The sequence below is a fragment of the Ambystoma mexicanum genome, chromosome 11 (genome assembly GCF_040938575.1).
Source record: "Ambystoma mexicanum isolate Mex_15411 chromosome 11, UKY_AmexF1_1, whole genome shotgun sequence".
Classification (NCBI taxonomy): Eukaryota; Metazoa; Chordata; class Amphibia; order Caudata; family Ambystomatidae; genus Ambystoma; species Ambystoma mexicanum.
Window position 1 is genome coordinate 1,019,764,680 of NC_090934.1, and position 24,028 is coordinate 1,019,788,707.

At 46.8% G+C, this 24,028-nt stretch overlaps 1 protein-coding gene across 2 annotated transcripts in view; it reads right to left on the reverse strand.

Moving 5' to 3' along the window:
• Positions 1-1,568: 1,568 nt before the first annotated feature.
• Positions 1,569-24,028, reverse strand: part of INTS14 (integrator complex subunit 14) — a 385,834-nt gene continuing 363,374 nt past the window's right edge. For both annotated transcript variants that reach the window (XM_069624242.1, XM_069624243.1), the window contains exon 12: positions 1,569-2,234. In XM_069624242.1, the coding sequence (XP_069480343.1) occupies positions 1,983-2,234 (252 nt within the window). In that variant the 3' untranslated portion in view covers positions 1,569-1,982. The remainder of the gene's footprint in view (positions 2,235-24,028) is intronic.

Sequence of the window (24,028 nt, forward strand, 5' to 3'; positions counted from 1 at the left end):
ATATGTCTATTTTTCCAAATAATGTTTTGACCATAAGCGTGGGTCTCCCTCCCTTTAATGCTTCTGTTGCATCACTAAAGTTATACACATACACCAGAGACAGAACCCTAACAAACTGAGCCCAGAGAGCTAACCATGCAGTCACTTATACAGGCAATGGCGTGCCTTGGGTGTACCCTAACCCTTACACTATTAGGGTGTCTCAGTGAGCACACCACAGTTGCATCCAGGATGAGACTTCATATCTGGACTCCAGAAAAAAAGTTGGTAAACCAGTCAGGGGAAAAGTGAAAAATACATGGGCCTATCACCAGAGTTACAGTTTAGGATTGTTGATCTCACAGTTTTCTGTTGTGGATCCTCCCCATCATTCAAAACCAGTCAGTGGCTCTAAAGATGTCAGCCAAACCCATTTTCCTAGTGGCGTTCACTTCTGCTTGATGTGTTGGGGAGCTAGGTGCACTTCTTTGCAAAGATTGTTTCTTTGCTTTATTCTTGAAAGGTTCTCAGACCAGGCCCCACATTCGCAGACAGATCGTTTCAGATTTCCATTTGAACAAGGACGTTTTTCTTTCATCCCTCCTCTCGGAATCCACAAGTATGCACGTGGTGACCCATTCACCCATGATGATTAGGGAAGTGGGTTTAGAATACATCTAAATCACAAAATTCCTTCAAGCAATTCAGATTCTCTTTTTGTGGATTCTGGTCAATGTCCACACTAAACAGATAGATTACAGAGGCAATTGCATGCAAGACTACCCAAGTTGTCCTCCCTCACTCAGTCCACAGTAGGCCTACCAGGGGTATGGCCACATCTTGGGCTGATCGTAAGACGCTCTGCATGGCAGATCTGAAAAATGGACAAGATTATAAACTACAAATTGAGAGCTCCCGGTCTGTTTACATCTAATGGTTGCATTTATGCTAATGAAAATTGCACAAGGTGTTGCGGTTATCTTGACTTTGTGTCAACTAAATACACAAATATTGCCCGTACTTCATAGTAGGTCATGAATTGATAAGCACTGGAACAAGGAAGGGAAACAAAGAAACCATGCTTAGATTGCTTACCAGTAATCCTCATTGCACAGTCCTCCTCTTCCTCGCCACATTGCTACAAACCACTCAAACTCCAAAAGGGGACACCAGCTGTGATAGATGGTCACTGCTTTGGTATCAGACATAGAATTGATGTTGAACAAAAAAGGTAGCCAACGGCACTCCCTACTTTGAGTATGGTGACCAGGAAGAGCAGAACTCTGTATAATGAACACTAAGTAATTTAGGATTTTGGGGAAACTCATGTAGCAGATGAACACCATGGGCAGGCCATGTGTACTTTAAGCCTGCTTTCACAGAAGCTAGCCATAAAGTGGCCAGCTCTGCCTAATCTCAAAACTGCAACTGCCACTTTATGGGAAATTACAGATAAACGCGGATCTACACCAGTGCATTAAAATACCTCCATCTGGGGTTGTTCATATTCAGCCAAAGTTTCAGCCTGTTTTGGGCTGAAATAGTACAACCTTAGCATAGCAAGTCACACGTTCGCTGCACAACAGCAGTATTATAAAACATATTTTTTAATGTAAAACAAGGAAAACATTAAACGAAATGGGAGCCCCTGTCCAATTACATCTCTATAACTCCCAAAGGATATGCAACTTTTGAGGCCATTGAAAAAGAACGTCATGTAGAATAAGGTATAATTTCAACGACCTGGTGGACAGCTTTACAGTTATATACACGTTTTTATGCTCACACTTTTGGAATATTGAAAACCTCTTCATCGTTCCTAAATTGGCATCTTTCACGGCCATAGAAAGCCATACGCACAGTTTGTAGTTCCATCTATTCTCAGGTCTGACAACTCCATGCTGGCAAACTGCAGCAGGGATTCCAGACCTCGCCGGGCAGCGCCAGAGGAGAACATTTGGGTGCATTTCGGCAAATAAGTTAATGTCCAATAAAAGTGCATTTCAAAGCCGTTCTGTGGCACTGTTGGGAAAGTCTGTTTGCAGGGGTGTTATGTTGTGGTCATAGGAGGCGTACTCGGAGGTCCCGGTGCTGGTGATTTTGAGCTGCTGCGCTGCATGAGTAAGTTGGGTTGCAGCGTCGGGATGAGCGGTTTCAGGTAAGAGTGTGCACTCTCTTTCAAGCATATCGGCCACGCCTTTCAAAAGGTCCAAGAATCCGAACGCTAAGGCGGACTTCCGCATCCGGTTCAGTTCCTGCAGGGAAACGGCGACAGGAAAGGAGAACATATTATCGTGATTCTTACCCAATATATATTACGTCGAGTATACTTCCAAGAAGAAAATAAAGTGCTTTACACAACACACATAATTTCACACTGGGGAAATGCATATACATTACATAGCTTGTATCCAGGCTACAGGAAGGCAGCATGTACACATGGGTGCTTAGTTCCAGATTTCTTCCTGTGTGTATGTTTGAGGGATGGGGAGCGGGGCATATGCATACATTAAACCGTAATGAGCCAACTGGATTGTGGCAGGGAAATTAAGAAGCCGAAGGGGTTCTGAGCCCTTTTCTGATTTGATGGTGCGAAGAGAAAAGCGGCAGAGCCACTGCTGCATGTACATTATCGTGTGTCATAATAAGGTTAACTGCCTTGTAGATGGTACAGCAGGGTTTACATTACATACATTTAAGTGGAATTCTATCAGAGTAAAAATAGTGATCACATTTTTTTTACATATGTTATTTTTTTAAAGTTTTTTTTTTACAAAAGTCGCTGTCTGGGACAGGACTTAGAAAGCCCACCTTGGGTGCACAGGGTTACACTTGTTAGGAACTACCCATGGGTATGGTAGAGTGGCGAGCAGCTAGGCTTAATATAAGGAGGGAGGAAGGGGGGCTGTAGTTAGCACACTGAGCATACCTTGGTTCAAGGAAACACACTTAGGAGTTATATAAAAATAGACATTTGTTATATACTCTAAGGCACACTGTTACAGTTCTAAGTTCAGGTTAGTACTATAAATCAAACATAAATACAGTGTAAGATCACTTGCAATACTCGTTCAATGGTAAACCAGGGATAATCACTTTAGAGTAGCTTTTGCAGTAACAAATCACATAGTAAACAGGAACCATACATGCAAACTTTTCAAAATCTAAATAATAATAATAATAAGTCCAGAGGGTCACTGGGCCACCAGTGGCTGGGGAGTTGGTCATGAAAGGCAGGAAATATCAAAACACATTGTTCAGAGTATTAGGGTCCAGGAGGGATCCCCGAGAGTTTCAGGTAAGTAAATTCATTGGTTACAAGTAGGCTCAGGCAGGTTAGGATGACCCAAGGACCAGAGACCAAGGGCAGGCAGTTTCTGCCCCCAATGCTACTCTATGGTGACCTGAGGGGCAGCAGGATACCAGCTATCTGCAGCCCCTAGAGTCACAGGATCACCCAAGCACGCCCCAAGTAGGTCATACCAGGAGTACCTTTGAACTGTGTTGCTGCAGGACGATTCCAGCGGTGAGGTGATAGCAGACCCAGTCTCCTGTCCTTCGGCTCTGGTGACGGGGAGAAGTTGAGTTTGGTGGATCTTGCGACAGCACTCATACAGAGGGACGCTCAGCAACTGATGTTCAGGGTGATGGCTTATTGGTGCATTCTGCATGCTTGGTGGACAGACAGTTGTTGAGGCAGACAACTATACTCCGTTTCTCGGTCCTTGCCTCTGGTGAGGGGACTCTCTAGAGCCAATTCGAGTTGTTGCAGACTTGGAAGGATGCCCTCGAAGTTTCAGGTGAAACCGCACTTCTGGAGAAGAGCAATGCAGCACAGGACCCCAGGTATTGGAGGTTTGCAGGCCCGGCAGGACGCAGCACTTCTGGGAATGGTGAAAATTGTAGCTTGTCTCAAGACTGATTAGGCCCACAAGTCGTCCTCTTCAGATCTTCCCTGTCGATTGGAGTGACAAGGCTCGGACAACCGCTGCAACTCAACAGGCTCTGGCAGTCCTTGGAAGTGCTGGCAACGTCCTTCTTTGTCCCCCTCTTTGCAATTCTTCTTGTTCCAGTGGTCAACTCAGGGTTTCTGCTCCAGGACCTCAGGATTTATCCAGGTGAGAGGCCGAAACACTGGCTCAGTCCACCCCATGCACCATTCAAACTTGGGGGGTGGGTGTTCAATGGTGACAGCCAGTCTCCCATTCTGAACTGGTTTCAGCCTAGCACAGTGCAGGGTGAGAGGCAGTCGGGTTTCGGTTGACCTCCCCCACTTCCTCTACTGCTAAGCACTCTGAAACCTTTGCAGGCTTTCTATGAGATGCCTGGCAAAGACAAAGGGACAACTGAACCTTCCCCCACCCAGAATGGTAAAAGATGATATCAGAAAGGACAACATCTTGTCAAGGGCTTAAAAAAAAAGGCCAACATTTTTAGGTATGGGATGGCATTATGTACGTTTATCGCAGCTGCAACTTGAGTCTGTGATAGAAAGTACAGACAAAGTTGTGTAATAGGTACACTGCCACTAACCTGAACAGATAGGCGTGTCACAGTAACAAAATGTTACTAAAGAGGCGAGAAAAGGGACACAGTGTATCCCCTCAGCAACCCACATAAGGTGGTGTGGGCTGATCTTGCAAAATAAAACACAGGTAGGATTAAAAGTATCCGCCCCATCCCTGGTAACTGCAAGAGTTAGTCAGGGAAAGGAAAGAAACAGTAAAGGAGAAACTTTAGCAGCTTCTGGCAACACTGTACAGAGGGTGCTGTGTGTTTCACAAAAAGGTAGATGCCTAAAAATTGGAGGAAAGCATAACTCCGAAAAGAAATCCCAAAAAGGGTCTAAAAAGATTCCCTATATCAGAGTAAAAGAAGGGGAGTGTGGACAAAGTCTTCCAGTCACCCAGAGGAATTAGTCAAAAAATCCAGCTGTCGAGCAAAAAGTGCTGTGTGACTCACAGGAAGTGGAGATTTCATACAAGAGGATACAACTACCCCAACAACCTAAGACAGGAGAGTTGCTGCATAAAACACTGCTTTAAATGGGTCCAAATTGCTACCTGTTAAGCAAGTAAGAATTGAATTTCCCACAGAGGTCATATCCAATGCTTTGTCATTGCTTTCTCCTGTTTTGAATACTCTCAACCCATCCACTTTAACTCCTCACTTGTTCAACTCAGCAGCTGTCTCCAATTTACAAATCGACTGAATCTCATCTTGCAGTGCCTTCCTTGCTCAATCAGGTTTATGTTCTTGCTAGCTTGTATCATCCAGATTTTTAATTACGGCTGATATTTCATGACCACCTCGACTCTGAACAAGACCACTTTTATTGTTGCGTGGCATCTGACGGATTAATTTCTTGTCCCTTATTGCCGATAGGCGTGTGGTGAAAAGATGTGCACCTCTCTGTGACCAAGATATGCTAGACGTTCTACATCCACCATGGGCAACAAAGAGTATATCTGGCTTTGCAGAGCTTTTCAGCAACACGGATACCCTTGTGTTTTTCTGGGCAAATGTACTGTAGAACACACTGTGTAGATGAGGGGTTTAGTCACTATGCTTTCCCTCCATTAAGTATACAGTACAGTTTACAGTTCATACCTCTTCATTTCAACAATGGTTGACCAAGCAGCAAGCTACAATAAATGGGGGATCCTTCGTAATCCCGGCAGAAATTGCAAATTTCGATGACACTAACTGTAAGCAGGCGAGTGGGTTACTCTTCGACGTTATTTGATTGTTGTGTCTTAGCTGGATGAAGGGCTGAGGAATGAAATGTAAAATTCTACTGCACCCATCCCTTTGATATGGAATTGGGAGCCTTGGAAATGACCGTTTTTTTTTTTTTTTAATAGAGTTTCACCCTGGAGCCAGGACAAGCGTTTGTTGTGGGCAGCACAGGAGCAGAGCCGTCCACACCAGGGTGCCATACAGCCAGGACTACCTCCAGAGATACCAGTCTGGGCTTATTAATGTGGTGTGAACAAGTGGTAATTGGTAAGTCAGGCAGATTCTATTGAATCACCTCATACTTATGGTTTCAGAATCTGGGAGAATTATACATTAATTGAGGTTGCCTCAAACTCCAGGAAACAGGACCGCATGTTAATGTGGCGTTTAATCGTGGTACTGCACTTAAAAGGCTGATCTGTATATGGTGCATCGACGATCGAGGCAATTCATTCTTGTTCATATGGGCTGGACGGATAGCTCAGGGGCAACATGCTTTTCATGGAAGCAAGACAACACTGAGCAGCGGTAGGGTTCGAAACCTTATCCCGCGCTTAGAGTCTGACCTCCGGCATGAAGCCAGGTATAAGAAGCCAATTTTAATTCTGATGCGCCTGGTTGCACCTCTTCTGTACCACGCAACCCCTTTTAAGGCCACCTTGTTGGGATGGCCATATTGTTATTGACCGTGAATTTCATTGATCTCGTAGTGTAATTATGTCGGTTACTGTTCTTACTGCTCTACCTGCAATGGCGAGGCCCATCACACCAGCAATGAGCGAAAAGCTAAAGGAGCTTTATGGCACTGGTACACCATTCGGTACCAATCTACCAATGGCTTCTAACGCTCTGGAAAACGCTTCTGCAATCTACTACCACACCACAGGAAAAGCCCACACAGAGACGATAATTATCAAGCATTTGGACAAGTATTGTGGTAGAATGGAGAGAGAGAGAGAGAGATGCAGTTTTGCATAGAGTATATTGTGCTAGCATTGACTATTTTCCTTCCTTCCCTTAAGGTATGCACCCTTATAGTCCTTGTTCAAGAATGTGACTAAAGGACACTTTGCCAGCTCAAGGCAATCTTAATGCGGGAGCAAAGGATGTAGCAAGTCACAGAGTTAATCTACTGTTCATGTTGGTCATTAGGATGGAAATGGAAAATAGCAAGGTCAAGATTCCTGTTAATATATAACGGTCTATGATTCTAAACTAACATTACATTCTGGCCTGGTGCTTCCTGCTACAGCTTCCGCACTCCATCACTGTCTGTCGCAAGCCATCGTAGTGGTAGAAAACAGACTTGGTGTCTTTCCTATTAACTATAGCGGAGGCCATCTTTTTTTTAACAGAAGATTGGGCATACACAACAGGCGCAAAGTCCATTTCTCTGCCAATTTATATTGAACTATTTGCATTCCCCAGACAGAGCCATAGGGTTTGAATAGCAATCCCCGTGGCGTACCAGAAGGAGGAGTAGGACAACTTGATGGCATGTTCAACAATTCTTTATTTAACGACAAAGAAAAACAACCCTATTTTTGAGTGAAGTTCCCTGCTTGTAAAACTAAGGGTCCCTATCAAAAGTAAAGTCCATGGTCCAAATCCTACCTCCTAACTGGCGCTACCACTAGATCCCATGCTGGGGACCTGAAGAAGGTCCATCATCCTGCCTGAGAATTGTGACCACTGGGATCTGTGGGCCCACTGGAGGGACCTCATTCTTAGGCGGGCTTCTGGCACCAGGTAAATGCAAGATGCCAGAAGGCCCAGCAACCTCAGAAAATCGAATGCTTGTAGGCAGATGTTGGGCATTCTGAAATCTTGAAACCATCTGCAAGATATGTTCAGCCCTCAACGCAGGAGGCAAAGCTTTCCCAGAGGAAGAGTCCAGGACTGCTCCAATGAATTGGAGCTTCGGAGAAGGTGTCATCTGGGACTTCTTGAACTTGAGGGAGAAGCCCAGTTTGTGGAGAGAGTGGCAGCTGCTGTTGAGATGTTCCAGAGCCTGTTTTGGAGAACAAGCTTTGATCAGCCAATTGTCTAGGTAGGGCAAGATGGGAATCCGTCCCCTCCTTAGATTTGCCGCCCCCACCAACATCTACTTGGTGAAGACCCTTGGGCGGAGGTCAGCTGCAAAGGCAAAACTCGAAACTGATAGCGAGAGCTGCCAATGGCAAACCTCAGGTACTTTCTGTGCTTGGGATGTATGGGCACATGAAAGTAAGCATCCTAAAGATAGAGTGAGACCATCCAATCCTGGAGCTGAAGGGCCTGGAGGATCTGCGAAAGAGTGACCACCTTGAATGTGTCCTTCCTGAGGAACCTGTTCAAGCGACTAAGGTCCAAGATGGGTCACAATCCTCAGTCTTTTTGGGAAGCAGAAAATAGGTGGAGTCCAACCTTGTTATTGCTCCACTACAGGTACCCTTGCCACAGCACCTTTCTCCAGCAGTTCTGGTTCCTGAAGAGATTGCTCAGTCAGGGAACAATCTGGAAATGGGACACAGTACCCTTGCGCCACTGTCTGAAGTGCCCAAGCATCTGAAGTAATGTAGCACTATTCATTCAGATGCTGAGACAACCTGCCTCTCACCAGAGTCCTGTGTGCTCAATGAGGTTTTGGAGTTGTGTCTGCGGCAGACGGCCATGAGGAGGTGGTTAATCAGCGGCTCTTCCTCCACGTCCTCTAGTGGTATGTGAACATTTCGTTTGCCCTCTTTGGGGCACGTGACCTCTACCGCTCTGTCCAAAAGTACAGTAGAAGCGTAAAGAACACCCTCTCCAATACTGGGAATGTGGATGTTGCTGCTGTTGAGGCTGACGGATGGAGCTCCCAAGTATTTTGCAGCTGCTTTAGAAGCTGCCCAGACACCCAAACATTCTGATGACTGCACTTGAGCCCATAGAACAGCGAACGCAGTCCGATGCATCCAGCATCGATTGGAGTTTTTGATATGCTTCATCCTTGCCATAACTAATGATGTTGGTAAAGCCCCCCCACATCTCTCCATCCAGTATGTTTTTGGCTGCCTGGGAGATTACATTCCACTAAGTGAATATATATTTTGCTAATGCACAAGACGCAGGAGTGGTGTCAGGCTTTTGCCAGTTCTCTACAATGGTGTTTCTAAGTTCTGAATGAAAAGGCAGCACATGTTCTTGGGAGGGCCTTTATCAAAGATGTCTGTGAGGTCATCCTGAACTATGAAGGACAATAGCTTTCTCATCTAAATTGATGTGGTGCTGTATAACATCCTCTTACCATTAGTCCTGAAAAAATGGACTAGGTACACAATTCATTTATGTAAATGTAATAATTTTAATTCATTTTACAGTAAAAAAAAGTCCCCTAAACAATTCTAAAAACACAGGACCCAAGATTTTACCCACATATTTCAGTTCTTCTTGGCTTAGGATGCATGAGAAGAAAGGTTCCCCTGAAGAAAGTTCATGCATCCTAAGCCAAGAAGATCTGAAACATGCTGGGTTATGTGTTCTGAAAATGACACTTTTAGAGTGTATAGTGTGTCAAAATCATTGATGTTTGTGAAATTGTTACATGTGTCTAATTGTTAGTTAGTTTAGTTGAATAGGTTCATGATATACCCACCATGTGCGTGAAATCTTGGGTCCTGTGTTTTTAGAATTTTTTTTGGAGAATTTCTTCACTGGAAAATGATTTTAAATTGTTATATTTACATACATGAATTGTGTACCTAGTCAATTTTTTCAGGACTAATGGTAAGAGGATGTTATACAGCACCACATCAATTTAGATGAGAAAGCTATTATATTGAATCATATGAACCTTCTCTTTTGCGTACAAATAAGTAACATAACATAACATAACTTCCTCCTGGCACAGTCCGGGGCAATCAGGATCATGGATTTCCAAAATTTTCTTAGCCTCCTGAGAACATGAGGAGTGGCGAGGATCGGCAGAAAAGCGTACAGAAGTGGACATTTCCGGTCCACTATGAACACGTCCCCTAGAGCTCCTATCGGGGGAAATTCCCTAGAGCAGAACTGTTCGCATTTCCGGTTGACACTGGTCACGAACAGATCCAATTGTGGGGTTCCCCAAAGGGTGAAGGTCTCTTGAAGGACTTCCTGAGCCAACTCCCATTCATGGGAGACTATGCTCCGTCTGCTCAGAGCGTCCACTGCTGCGTTTTCTTCTCAGGCCAGATGAACTGCTGACAGAGGGATTCCTTCTTGCAATGCCCAAAACCAGAGCTGCATTGCCTCTCTGAACAGAGGCAGTGACCCCACACCTCCTCTCTTGTTGAGGTAATGCATGGCCGCTGTGTTGTCCGTCATTATCAGGACACTCTTTTTCCTCATAAAGAGGGCAGGAAGGCCATCAGCGCTAGTCTGATTGCCCTCATCTCCAAAAGGTTGATATGCAGTTTGGACTCCGACGGAGACCAGTGTCCGTTCATTGTTAGACCGCTGGTGTGTCCTCCCCAACCTGATAGGGAGGCGTCTGTAACCACCGTAATGTCCGGCTATGTTTTCCAAAAGGGTTGCCCCTTCAACACATTCTCCTTGACGGACCACCACAGGAGATACTGCACGACCATGTTTGGGATACGTACTAGATCCATCATTCTGCCCAAGAACTGTGATCACTGAGTCCTGAGGGCCCACTGAAGAGACCTTCTCAGAAGGGCTTCTGGCACCAGAGAAATGCAGGATGCCATGAGACCGAAGTCTGGAAGATTTGAGGCACTTTGAAATTTGTTTACAATCTGTGCTATGTAGATAGCCCTCACCTCGGGTGGCGAAGCTTTCACTGAGGAAGAGTCCAGGACTGCGCCAAAGAATTCCAGTTCTGGGAAGGTGTCATGTGGGACTTCTTGAAGATGAGGGAGAAGCCGAGCTTGTGGAGAGAATGACAGGTGCTGTCTAGATGTTCCAGAGCCTGTTCGGGTAAACGGGCTCTGATCAGTCAATCGTCCAGGTAGGAGTAGAAGTGAATACGCCCCTCTGTAGATTCACTGCCACAACCACAATCAGCTTGGTAAAAACTCTCGGGTGGAGGTCAGCCCAAATGGCAGTACCCGAAACTGATGATGAGAACTGCCAACAGTGACGCTCAGGTATTTTCTGTGCTTGAGGTGAATCGGCACATGAAAATAAGCATCTTGAAGATCCAATGACACTCATCCAATCCTGGAGCTGAAGGGCCAGGAGGATCTGCGAGAGAGTGACCGTCTTGAACTTGTCCTTCCTGAGGAACTTGTTCAAGCATCTCAAGTCCAAGACGGGATGCAACCCTCTGTCCTTTATCGGGATCAGAAAACAAGGAGTGTACCAGCCTTGATTTCTTTCTGCTACAGGTACCTGTTCGATTGCACCCTTCTCCAACAGTGTCTAAACTTCCTGTAGGAGGAGCGGATCTAGTACTTTCAAGGACTGACCTGCTGGGGGGCAGTCTGGTGGGTGGTCTCTTTAGAAAAGGGAGGCAGTAACCATGGGTGACTGCTTGTAGTGCCCACGCATCTGTTGTAATACTTTGCTATTCTTTCAGATGCTGGGATAACCTGCCTCCCACCACTGTCGAATGATTCAAGTTTTCAAAGTGGTTTTTTGCCACCGGTTGGTGCAGAAGTCAATGCAACAGATACAGCTGCAGCTCCTCTGCCTGCATGTCCTCAACCTCCTTGAGGTTTCCTTTTCTGTCCCCTCTGGTTAAATTGACCTCTTCCTCTGCTAATTGAGTAATAGTAACAACATGAACGATTTCTCCATCCCTGAGCACAAGATGGAGCTGTTCGACCTTGTTGTGGCTGCCTAATGGCTTGACTCAAAGATTTTGCTGCTGCCTTAAGCGACTGCAACTTTTCAAGACTTCCGTCTGCTTTAGTTCCAAACAAGTAAGACCCTTCAAACGATATATCCAATCATTTGGATTGCACATCAGAAGCAAACCCTGATTTACGAGGCCAGGCAAATCGTTCAATCACTGTACCAGCAGCCATAGAACGGCTAATACAATCTGCAGTGTCTTATCCTGACTACAATGATTGGCACATAGCAACGTTCATCGTCCTGAATAATGTTCATAAAGCCATCCCTTTCTTAACCCTCTGGATGTGTTCAGATGCCATGGCTAATACCTCCCACAAAGTGTAGGTAAACTTTAATATAGCACAAGTTGCATTTGTTGCTTTCAGTGCCATACTCCCTGCTGAGAAAACTCTCTTTCCCATGGCATCAAGCCTTTTATCCTCCCTGTCCGGAGGGACTAAGAGTTAGGCTGCTCCCTTAGATGCAGCAGTAGCTGCTTGCACAACAAGGCTTGGTGGACTCTGATGTTTCGGAAGAAACTCTGGATCCACTGAGGAGAGTCTGTATTTTCTTATGAAATCCTTGTGAACTACAGGGATGGTATCAAGATGTTTCCAGTTCTCTAGAACTCGATTCTTGACTGCTGTATGGAACGGAAGGACTGGGTCCTTAGGAGGTCCCCTGTCCAAAATATATGTAAGGCCATCTTGTTCATATTCAACAGATGTGAATTGGTTGTAGAGGTGCACTCTTGTGTCACTTGATGAAGTTAAAGAAATTGAATAATTAACCGAAATTCTGGGTGCTTACCTATGGCCTACCCCATCCAAGGTATTCAATAACCTATGCCATTACTGATTTATAAGATGCATCAGTATGACCTGAACCTTCGGCAGTGCCACAATGAACATCTGGAGAGGTGTCTAGACCACAGACAACCTGCAGGGTGTCCACAAGGTCTCTAAATTTGGATTCCTGGGATATCAGCTCCTCTGGTACACCAGGTGTGCCGTATTCCCTACCAAAGCTATAAATAGTGCTTTCTTCCTCCACCTCTTCCTCATAAAAAGAGGCCATAAACTTGAAAAAGTCTCTTTCTCCTGAAGTTTAAAAACCTTTGACTGACTTTCAAAAGTCCTAGAGGCCTTCGACCCTGACTGTTTCGGCATCGATAGACTCGACTTCGATGCCTTTGACGAATGGCTTGGAGAAGAAGGATCCCTTTGAGACTTCGAGGCCATGAGTGGCGCACAAGATGGCTTCAAATCCTTCGACCTACTGTCCGGGCCCTCAGGCATGCAGTCAGTCAATGGTTTTTACAGATGACAGCCTTTCGGCTTTTCGCACAATGAGGACGGGAATCTCTAACGACTTCAATGAAGGGGCTGGCTTTGCTGCCTTCTCAAACACCTTCAACATCTGCCATTGGAACTTTCCAGTTCCACTTGGCTAGCCCCCTTTTTAGGAAATGTTACCCGTTTCCCTTTGTGCGAGGGCGATCTGCAGCGATGAATCCTTTTCTTCGATCTCCTCAAAGATGATGAAGAGGATCGCCGAGATCTCAAACGCTTCAAACTTTTACCGTGCCTCTTGGCCCGGACGCAGAGATCTCCCTCTTTGGCTCTTATCCTCAGGTGACATTTTTGCGGGGGTCGCACAGGACGAACTTGGGGATGGTTTTCCCAAAGCAAGTTTCCCCTTCCTCTCCTTTAACGCTTTTCCAGTCAGACGGGCAGGAGTCACAATCTTCAACGATGTGGCCCACCCCCAGGCACCAAAGACATGCTCAATGTGGATCGGTTTTTGACATCTTAGCTGAACACTCAGCACATTTCTTGAAGCCTATTTTCGGGGTATGAGTGGACATTTGTATAACAAAATCGTAACTATGCAATTGAATAACACACTGAGGCGAAGAACCGTTTCGAGCAGCTGTGTGGAAAAAATGGAACGGAGGCAACGCGTGCTGTGCATGCCATATATACTAGCGTCAACGTCATTCTCGAGGAGGACAGAGCCCTCTGCTGAAAAAAGTTTCCGAGATGCAAGCAGGATATTGAAGTATATCAAAGATGAGGAATACGTGGGTGGACACAATCCATTCGAAATTGAAGCCTTTGGCTTTGATGTACTCCCTGCGGTCGACAATGTTGACGCTACTCAAGTAAGAATCTCAGCTGCCTTCTGATGTCAGCTTTTGGCCGAGCAGGTCGGAGCCTTCGACGATTCCATCAGCTTTTGAGGGTGTGGTTGGACCTTTAATCTTTTTCGGCTCTTTCAAGGCATCATGAGGGGCTGCCTTCGATAAGGCATCCATTTTCTGACAGAACTTTTCCCAATCTGCTGCTGAGGCAGACCTATCTGGGAAATGTACCTGTCGGGCGACGAGTCGGAGGACGAAGAACAATGATGTCTCTCTTTGATCTTGTTCATTTAGTTGCAGATGAAGAATGATGTAAATCGCTCCTAGACCTTGACCGTTGAGTCTTTGGAGCGTTTTTAGGCCTTACAGGCCATTTGTCCTTTGAAATTCTGCTTTGAGAAGATTCCTCTTCGAAGGAGTAGTGGGCAGAGATTTTAATGCCAATTGACATATGGCAAGTCTTGGCTTCCTCTCTTTGAAGGCCTTGTTAGTCATCGACTGGAAGGAGCCACATTGATCAACTCATGCTTCTTAGTGAGGCACCAGAGGCATATCCAGTCAGATCTGTGATCGACATCTTCCGAGTCACAGTCCACACATCTCTTAAAACCAGTCTTCGGAGTAGACATCCTCAGAAGATCTCAAAGTATTCCTCATCTTTTCTAATCCTTTTAAAGCTGAGAGCAATCCGACTACCGCTGATGTCTTTTCTGCCTTCTGTATGGGAGAAGACTGTCCCGATAATGATGGATAACACAATGGGCATGTATTATCTCAACAATAGAGGGTGTGTAGGGTCACTGCCACTGTGCAGAGAGGAAATGCGGCTCTGGTTCTGGGCAATACAAGAAGGAATCTCTCTACCCGCAGTTCACCTAGCCGGAGAGGAAAACATAGCAGCGGACGCTCTGAGCAGGCAGAGCACGGTCTCCCACAAGTGGGAGTTAGCTCAGGAAGTCCTTTTAGAGATCTTCACCCCTTTGGGGAACCCCTCAAGTGGATGTGTTTGTGTCCATTGTTTACAGGAAGTGTGACTTATTCTGCTCCAGAGAATTTCCTCAGAGGAGCTCTGGGGGACGCGTTAGTAGCGGACTGGGAATTTCCACTGCTGCACACAGTTCCGGAAATCCATGATCCCGATTGCTCTGGATTAGGCCAGGAGAAAGTGGTTCCCGGACCTTACAACGCTGGCCAGCTGCCCTCCAATAATTCTTCCCCCAAAGAGGATTTTCTCTTGCAGGAGGGAGGTCGCCTTCTTCATCTAGAAATCAGGACTCTGAACCTTCACGCCGGGTTTCTGAAAGAATAAGATACAAAGATTGGGACCTTTCAGCAGTTGGAATGGAGGTGATACTTTCAGCCAGAAGACCAGCAACAAAATCTCTGTTCCGCTGCCATTGGAATAAATTCTGCAGCTGGTGCAAGGATAAGGGTATTGATCCTTTAACATGTAAAACTCCTTCTGTACTATCTTTTTTACTAGATCTGGCCCATCAGGGGATTCAGGTTTCAAAGGTAAAGGGCTATCTAATGGCGCTTTCTATTTGTAAGCGTTCGCCAGATCAGGGTTCCTATTTCAAAGTCCCTATAGTAGTTCAATTCTTAAAGGGATTAACAAACATCTTTCCCCTGGTACATTTTATTGAAACAGTTTGGGACTTAAATCTGGTGTTAAGGTTTCTAATGGGAGCACCTTTTGAACCCTTGCATTCTTGTCCACATGTGGTCAACCATTAAGACTATTTTTATAATGGCGATTACATCAACCCGCAGAGTCAGTGAGCTTCAGGCTCTTTCTTCTAAACAACCCTTTGCTACCTTTTTTTAAGGATAAGGTGATTTTGAGGGTGCGTCCTTTTTTCTTTATCGAAAGTAGCATTTGATTTCCATTTGGCTCAGATGATCATTTGGTCTGCTTTTTACCCGCCTCCTCATCCCTCCAAGCAGGAGGAGAGGCTCCTACCACTCCCGGCCTTCACTTGACCTTTGCATCCGCTGAATCATAGTGTACTTTAGGCAATTGTGTACGTATGGTTATTTATGTTATATATGTATGTACTATAGATATATGATATTGTATATGTGTATATATAGCTATACATGTCAGTGTTTCCTTGACTCCAAGGCTATGCTCTGTATTTTATGTATTTATGCACCCGTTGTACTCACTTGCGCTATGCACTGTAACTAAGCTATAAGACTTCTTGTGTACTGCTGCGCCCGGCTACCTAAGGGTTTGGTGCTCATTACCAAATATACAAACAAACATCGCTTAGAACCAAAGAGGGCCTTATGCTCCTATATTACTAGAATGTTCAAAATCAGGCAAGATGGCCAGCTCTTTGTGGGCTATTCAGTTTAAAAAATGGGACAAGCCGCCACCATGCGAACCATCTCTCACTGTATTATTTTATGCATTACTGAATGCTATTCCTTAGCTGGCAAAGATGTGCCCGAAGGATTAAGAGCGCATTCTCTTCAGACAGAGGTGCCCATACAGGACATTTGCAGTACAGAAACTAAGTCCTCTTACCACACTTTCAGCAAATACTATTGCTTGGATTCAATGTCAGGTCAGGAGACATTTGGCACGGCTGTGCTTCACAGCATTAATCATCAATACATTCTCTCTCCCACCTCCTTCAACAGACTGCTTTGGGAGAGTATCAAAGATGAGGTATACGTGGGAGGACACAATACATTTGAAGAACACATTTCTTACCCCGGTTAATGTTCTTTCGACTGGATGTTCCTCCCACATATTCTTCATCGCCCTCCCATCCTACCCATTTATCTTAGCAAGAATGTTTACACCTTTCTTCCTTTCAATGCCTGGGTCATACCCTTAACTGTGCACTGGGAGGAAAAAACTTGAACTGAGGCAAGGGGCGCCGCGTGAGCTTATTCCATCGTCAACGTCATGGTCAAGGACAGGATGGAGGCCGTTGAGGGTCAGGACTCGATAACGCATAGCCGCCGATACTATGGAAAAACAAGCAGACTTTTAATATATTAGACATACATATTTGTAAAGAAAGTTAAAATAGAAAAATGATTCAAGGAGAAGCCCAGTTATGTCCCACAAAAAGAAAAGGATATAATCTCTTAGAAGCATCTATGTACCTGCTAAATTAGTGAGGTGTGGTTGGGATTTGTCCAAAGGTGGGTACCCTCTGAATAAAAACTATCACCACACGACCAGAGTCGGCAATGGGAGAAACAATAAAACCCCAGAAAAAGATACTTTAAGTTTTTCTAAAGTGATTTTTCTCAGTCACTTCGATTCTTAGAAAAAGCCCATAAAGGTTCAAGTGTTCATAAGTATATGTTCCTGAGTCGGGGACGTGGCCAGCACGCATGGAGTGAAGATGCGAATCCACGCAGCTCCCATTTGAGATCCTGTAAATGATCCTGTAACGGCGGACGTAGACTTATCCGACGGCAAGCAAACACAAATAAAGTTGGCGGAACCATTTTCCTACCCTCCGGCGCGCTCCCGGAGAGAAAACGGACCAGGGAAACTGTGGTAGCAGCTGTTTTGCAGGACCCACCTGCGTCTTCCAAGGTGGTGCCGAGGGCTCCCCGAGGCGCGTAAGACCGGGCGGGCCATCTCCGTCACCCCAGAAGCCGACCGAGCGCCTGAGACAACAGAGGCGGCGGGGGGCGAGCCCTGCAGACTTCAGGCCCGGGTCCGACCGCGCGTCTGCACCTTGCGGCCGTCGCCGACCCGCAGGCTGACGAGCCTAGGCGGGCGGTGGAGAGGCGGTGATTGAGGAACACACGAACGACACAGTGGGGAGCGGTGCCCCGGGACGAGCGGGCTCGGACGGGCCATCGCTGTCACCCCTGACTCCGAGAACCGACTGAGCGCTTGAAGCAACAGAGGCGGCGAGGAGTGAGCCCCGCAGACCCCCGAGCCTGGGCACAGCCTCCTGCACCTCGCGGCCGCCGCGGACATGTCCGGCTGGCGGGCCCGGGTGGAGAGGCGGCGGACGAGGAGCGCACCGACGAACAGATCGGGATTGCCCGGAGCGCCTGTCTTGGGGTGGCGTGCCCGTGTGCTGCGGCCCCCTGCTAGTCACAAACAGGGCCGTGTGTGCTGCGGCCCTGGGGGACAATAAGCCACCTGGTGGCAGCAGGCGGGAGGCAGCTGTTCCCCACCTTAACGGCGTAAGCGACGAACTGGACCGCCTCACCCACCAATCCGGGTGCCACGGCTGATAGAAACCCGGCGGAAGAGCTCACCCCTCGGGGGAAGCTAAACCCCAGATAAAATAACAGCGGTTTCAAATTGAGAGCAGATCACGGGTGAAAGGGACGGGAGCAGAGCCATACCTAAATGCCCATATACAAACAATGCCTACTAACAAGAAAACAGAAGTGAAAACTAAACAAGCTACCATGGACACTTTCGCCACATCACCTGGGAACAAGCAACCAAACGTACAGGACGTGGTGGCGGCGGAGGCGAGCGCCCCACGCCAACTAGTCAATGGGACAAATGGAGAGGTCCTGGAGGCAATCGCTTCCCTAAAGACGTGTCTCGAAAACAAAATGGACATGGCTATAGGTGCCCTGAAGGCATCCCTGGAACAGAAACTGGACACAGTCATGGTGGATGTGGGCCTCCTTCGGCAGGATGCCACGAACATGACGGACAGGGTGTCGACAACAGAGCAGCAGTTACAACAAAACACTGCATATCTCACGGTTACAAGGACAGAAATTTCAGAAGTGCTGCAGAAAGTCAGGCTCCTAGAGCGGAGGGAAGAGGGACAGGAGGAGGAACGTCCGCATAATTGGAGTTCCGGAGGGCGAAGAGGGGAACGACCCCACAGAATATGTAGAAAATATGCTCCTTCAGGAAATCGGAGCGGGGCCGTTATCCCAGGGCTTTGTGGTGGAACGAGCACACAGGGCACTATCTAGGAGGCCTCGGCCCGGGGCCCCACCGAGAGCAATGATCGCCAGGATAATGAACTTTAAAGACAGAGAAAGGATACTGGCATTCTCGAGGGGAGGGGGAGAGATCATCAGAAATTCCTCCAGGATCACAATATATCCGGACTATACTGCCACCGTCCAGAAACAAAGAGCCAAGTTTGGCCCTACAAAAGAACGCCTCAGAAGGGCAGAGATAAGATACATGCTCCTTTTTCCGGCCAAACTAAAGGTGATATATAAAGGGAAATCTTATTTTTTCGAATCTACGGAGGAAGCTCAAGCATGGATGGACACGCAGGGGATCCCCCAGCTGACACAGAGGGATGCCAATAGCGGAAGGGGCCGACCCCGGTGAAGGGATCCGCAGCCAACTAGGAATAATGACGCCAAAAAAAACATCGAATATACAATGGGAGTTCGGAAAGTGCAGACAGATAGAAAGGAGCGACTAGCTCCACTCAAATGCACCAGCGGAGGGAGAAAGGCCAAGCCCCTAAGAAGAGCGCAACGCGAGTTTGGATGCCAGTTCTAAGGTATCACGCTGCGGCGAGTCTGCTTTGTCCAAAGGAGCATAACAAGAGAAGCGGCGAAGCCCGAGCAGGGGGAGGGTGGCTGGGCGTTAGTTTATAGGTTGAAGTTTGGGTTAAGAAAGTTACGGTTTACGTGTTGGTTGATATTAGACATGGCCGACTGGCACACGGCACCATCGACGGATGGGATGACTCAAGCAACTACAGCATGTCCCGAGTGGGTGGAGATCGAGAAATCACACGACAGCAAAGCATGCAGACCCACCCCAGAGGCGAAGGAGGAGATAACTTGGCAGGAAGCAGGACAACGATCGAACTGAAGGCTATGGGACAACGGAGCCGAAAGTATCAATGCATATATGAACCCTGACGAGATAAAAATAGCAACTTGGAATGTGCAGGGACTCAATGCTTATGTCAAGAGACTCAGAGTATAAGCCTGGCTAAACAGGATGAATGTCAAAATAGCAATGCTCCAAGAGACTCACTTAACATCGGAAAAGCAGGCCAAGATGGCAAAGAAATGGGGAGGACAAGTATATAGCAGTACATACTCGAATTATGCAAGGGGGACACTAACATGGATTGCACCGGGAGTGCCGTTCCAGCTCATGAAGCAAGAAACGGACTTGGGGGGAGGCTAGTGCTGGTACACGGAATGCTAGAAAACAAAGAAGTATGTCTGATCAATACTTACGCTCCGAACCACGAAGCAACCGAGTTCTTCAAGAAAGCAGCACTCAGAGTGGCTCAATACAGAGACACCACACTCATCTGGGCAGGAGACTTCAATTGTACCTTAGGCCCACTCCTCGATAGATCAGATGACAAGTACAGAAGTCTGGCGCCTTCAGCCAAGGAACTTCATAGAACGCTCACACGACTGCAGCTGGTGGACGTCTGGAGGCAGGTATACGGAGGAGGGAGGGGGTACACTCACTACAGTATGCCCCACGGGGTATTCACACGGATTGATTACCTGTTCAAAGGCGCTGAATCCTTAATAGAATTCACAGGAATTGACATTAAAGCACGAACACAATCGGATCATGTCCCGGTAATAGCAACGTGGGCGTATACCCATAGAAAAACCCCAATACCAACATGGCGCCTCCGAGCGGAGGCGCTGGAGGAGAGCAAATTGGAAGCACACCTACAAGAGGTAATAGAAGAATACTTTGAACACAATGAGGGAAGTGTAGGAAGTAACGCCACACTCTGGGACGCGTTTAAGGTAGTGATAAGGGGGGCGGCGATTGGGAAAACAGGAGGGCTAAAAGGGGCAGCCATGGAGGAACTGGATAAAATAGAAAGAGAAATAAGAAAGGAGGAATAAAGGGCAGAAAATGTGGGCGGGGAACCCAGGGAATTGCTGACGTTAAGAATAAGATGTATGGAACTCTGAGAGAAATTGGGGAGGCTAAATTATGGGAAATACCTACAGAGACTGCACGCAGAAGGGGATAAACCCAGCAGACTCCTAGCATGGCTCACGAAGCAAGAAAACAAAAGGGACCCCATAGTGGTACTTGAAGATGAAACAGGGACAGAGGTTAGAAGTCAGGAAAATATAAACAACCTTTTTGCTGGCTTTTATGAAAAGCTTTATGCTCCTAATCCGGAAATGGAACCGGAAGACATTCCGGATGCCCTGGCCGAGATAAGGTTACCAAAGTTAACGGAAGAACAGGCCCAATCATGAGATGCCCCCATCACATTAGATGAAATTGAAACAGTGATTTCCGACCTCCCCTCGGGTAAGGCCCTGGGTCCTGACGGACTCCCGGGGGAATTTTACAAGGTATACAAGAACACCATTGCCCCGAAACTATTAAAGACATACCTGGAGGCCTATGAGAACATACAACTACCAAATAGCATGTCGGAAACGAGGATTGTACCGATCTTTAAACCCGGGAAATCCCCAAGGAAATGTGCCTCGTATAGACCAATCTCCCTCATGAAACACATTGTGTATAGGCGCTATATAAATAAACAATCATATCATAACATATATCATATCAACCAGGACACCAAAATACTCACGGCGGTCTTAGCGAACCGCTTGAAAATAGTGATATCCACATTGATCCACTCAGATCAAACGGGCTACGTCCCAGGGCGCAATACGTCATGGAACCTTCGCAGATTACATCATGTTATAGAGCAGACGAACCAGAGACAGGGCGAGTGCGCAGTGGTGTCGATGGACGCCGTTAAAGCATTCGATTCAGTTAGCTGGAAGTGGCTGCTAAGTGTTTTGGCCCATTTCGGCATAGGGGAAGGGTTCCTTAGATGGATCAGGCTACTATACAAGGATCCCAGAGCCAGAGTAAAGACAGGAATGCACATCTCAAAAGCTTGGAGTATATACAGGGGCACCAAACAGGGCTGCCCACTGTCCCCAATGTTATATATATTGGCCTTGGAGCCATGGGCGGTTTTCCTTAGGGCAGAATACGGAGACACAGGAATAGGCATAGACGGAGTTGTACATCAGATCTCGATATATGCAGATGATATCCTGCTCTTCGTAGAAAACCCACATATTAACCTGCCCTGCCTCCTGGAAGCAGCAAACGCATACACCAGACTCTCAGGGATAGCCATTAATAAAGAGAAGTCGATCCCTTTTCCCCCTGGCTGACCTCAGACGAGTCCCCCGAGACAAACTCCCAGACATGGGTCTGACATGGGCACCGCACTCCTTTAGATATTTAGGAATAGAAATACACCATAGCACTGTAGAATCACATGAACGTAATACACTGGTAGCATTAGACAAAATACAAAAGGCCATGAGCTTCTGGGAGACACTCCCTCTAGGGATGATGGGAAGGGCAGCCATCTTGAAGATGGTAGTACTCCCAAGGTTGCTATATTATTTCACAAACATCCCGCACGCCATACCCAGAGCCTTTTTCAGAAAATTAGACACGATGGCGCGGAGGTTCCTGTGGGGCGGGGGGACGCGCAAGATCGCCATGACAACTTTAGAAAGACAGTACGAAGCAGGGGGTATCAGGTTACCTGATTTTGAAAGATACTACCTAGCAGGGCAACTTCAATTTGTGGTCAAATGGCTGGGGGAGGATGAAGCAATAGATGAAATACTCTTCCAACCGGCACTGAAATCATACTACCTACGAGAAATCCCATGGCTAGACGAATCCCTATGTAAGACCTTACCAAGCATGCTCAGGCTTGCGACAAAACTGTGGGCGAGGGCGTGGACACTCCAGAAGGCGATGGACCCTTGCTCGTCACAGATCCCATTAGCCGGGCTATTGGGTACAGATCGGAACATGCTTGCAACATACAGATCCCAATGGGAAGCCAAAGGGGTGGCACAAATAGGAGATCTGAGTATAGAAGAACAGTGGGCAGAGTTTCAAGACATGGTGGAGAGTTTTGATATACATGAAGGCCAATTCATCCTATATAATAGGATGATACTGACAATTAAAAAGAGGTGGCCTAAGTGGCCAGAACAAGAGGATGAAGAAGGGGAGTTAGATGTATGGTACGATATAGCAGAAGGTGGACACACAACTTCAAGGCTATATGAACAGCTGTTAAAATCTAATAACTCACAGGCGCCACACACGAGAGGAAGCTGGGAGGAAGAACTCGGACGATCCCTTACCGATCAGGAGTGGACCAGAGCATTGAAATACCCCAAGAAAGTATCAAGGAACGCAAGGTGCAGGCAAGCACAATTATATGTCACACACAGAGCATACTTAACACCCGAAAGGATGAATTCAATGAAGCTGGGAGAACCCCGCACATGTCCCCCGCTGTCTGGAGGAGCAAGCGGGCATGGTGCACATGTTTTGGACCTGCCCAGTGATACAGGTCTTTTGGGATGGAGTCAGAAGTAAGGTGGCCGGAAGCGGGCTCCAAATACAAGTAGGGAACCCTGAACTATACCTACTGGGCCTCTTCCCTAGAGGAGGCAGACATAGGTCGCACCTCGCAAAAATGAAAGACTTAATATGTATATTAGCTAAACGACGGATAGCGATGGCGTGGAACTTGAAAGAGGGCCCAAGAATAGACTCTTGGTGGGCGGATCTCAAGAAATGGGCGATGACAGAAACGGTGGTGTGGATGAGGGCAGCACAGAAAGGAGAAGAGGGAATAGGACAAAAAATGATGGAGTGGAACTCCCTGATGCAGGACCTATTTGAACAAAGAGAGGACAGTGAAGAGGGGGACCTGGGAAGGGAAGAAGAACAGTAGAGGATGGTGCTCGCAGCACCCCCCAGTACAAGAAGGTGGAAAAAGGAAACCGCTGGCCCGCTACACCGCCACATAGACAGAAGCAACTCAAATGGCAGGGTCGGCCGCCCACTCGGGGGCAATGAGAAGTAGGACACTTATACAGAGTGCCAAGCAGCCAGTCATGTAATGTGTTATAAGTTGTATGTTTGTTCGTTTTTGTAACGTTATCCAAAAACAAAATAAAACCAATAAAGTGTTTAAAAAAAAAAAAAAAAGAGTATATGTTCCTGAGTCCCAAAGACCATCAGATGAAACTTTAGTATCTGTAATTATAATAATAATAATAATAACAATTTCACATTTATATAGCGCTACGGACCCTTAGGTATCTGAGCGCTGCTTATTATTACCCACAGTGTGTGGGGCTCATTTATCGACCTCGGAAGGATGAAAGGCTGAATTTGGCCCTGCCGGGATACGAACCTGCATCAGCAGGCTCTGCACAGATGTCAAATCGAGCGCTCTACTTGCTGTGCACGCTGTGGGTAGTCTTCATTGAGTCCCTGTGGATCCAATGTTCAGCCCTTCTGAGTCGCTCGTACAAGCAAACATTGACTGTCCCTCCAACACGTAGTAGTTTGACTGTTTATAAAATCTGAAACCGCAT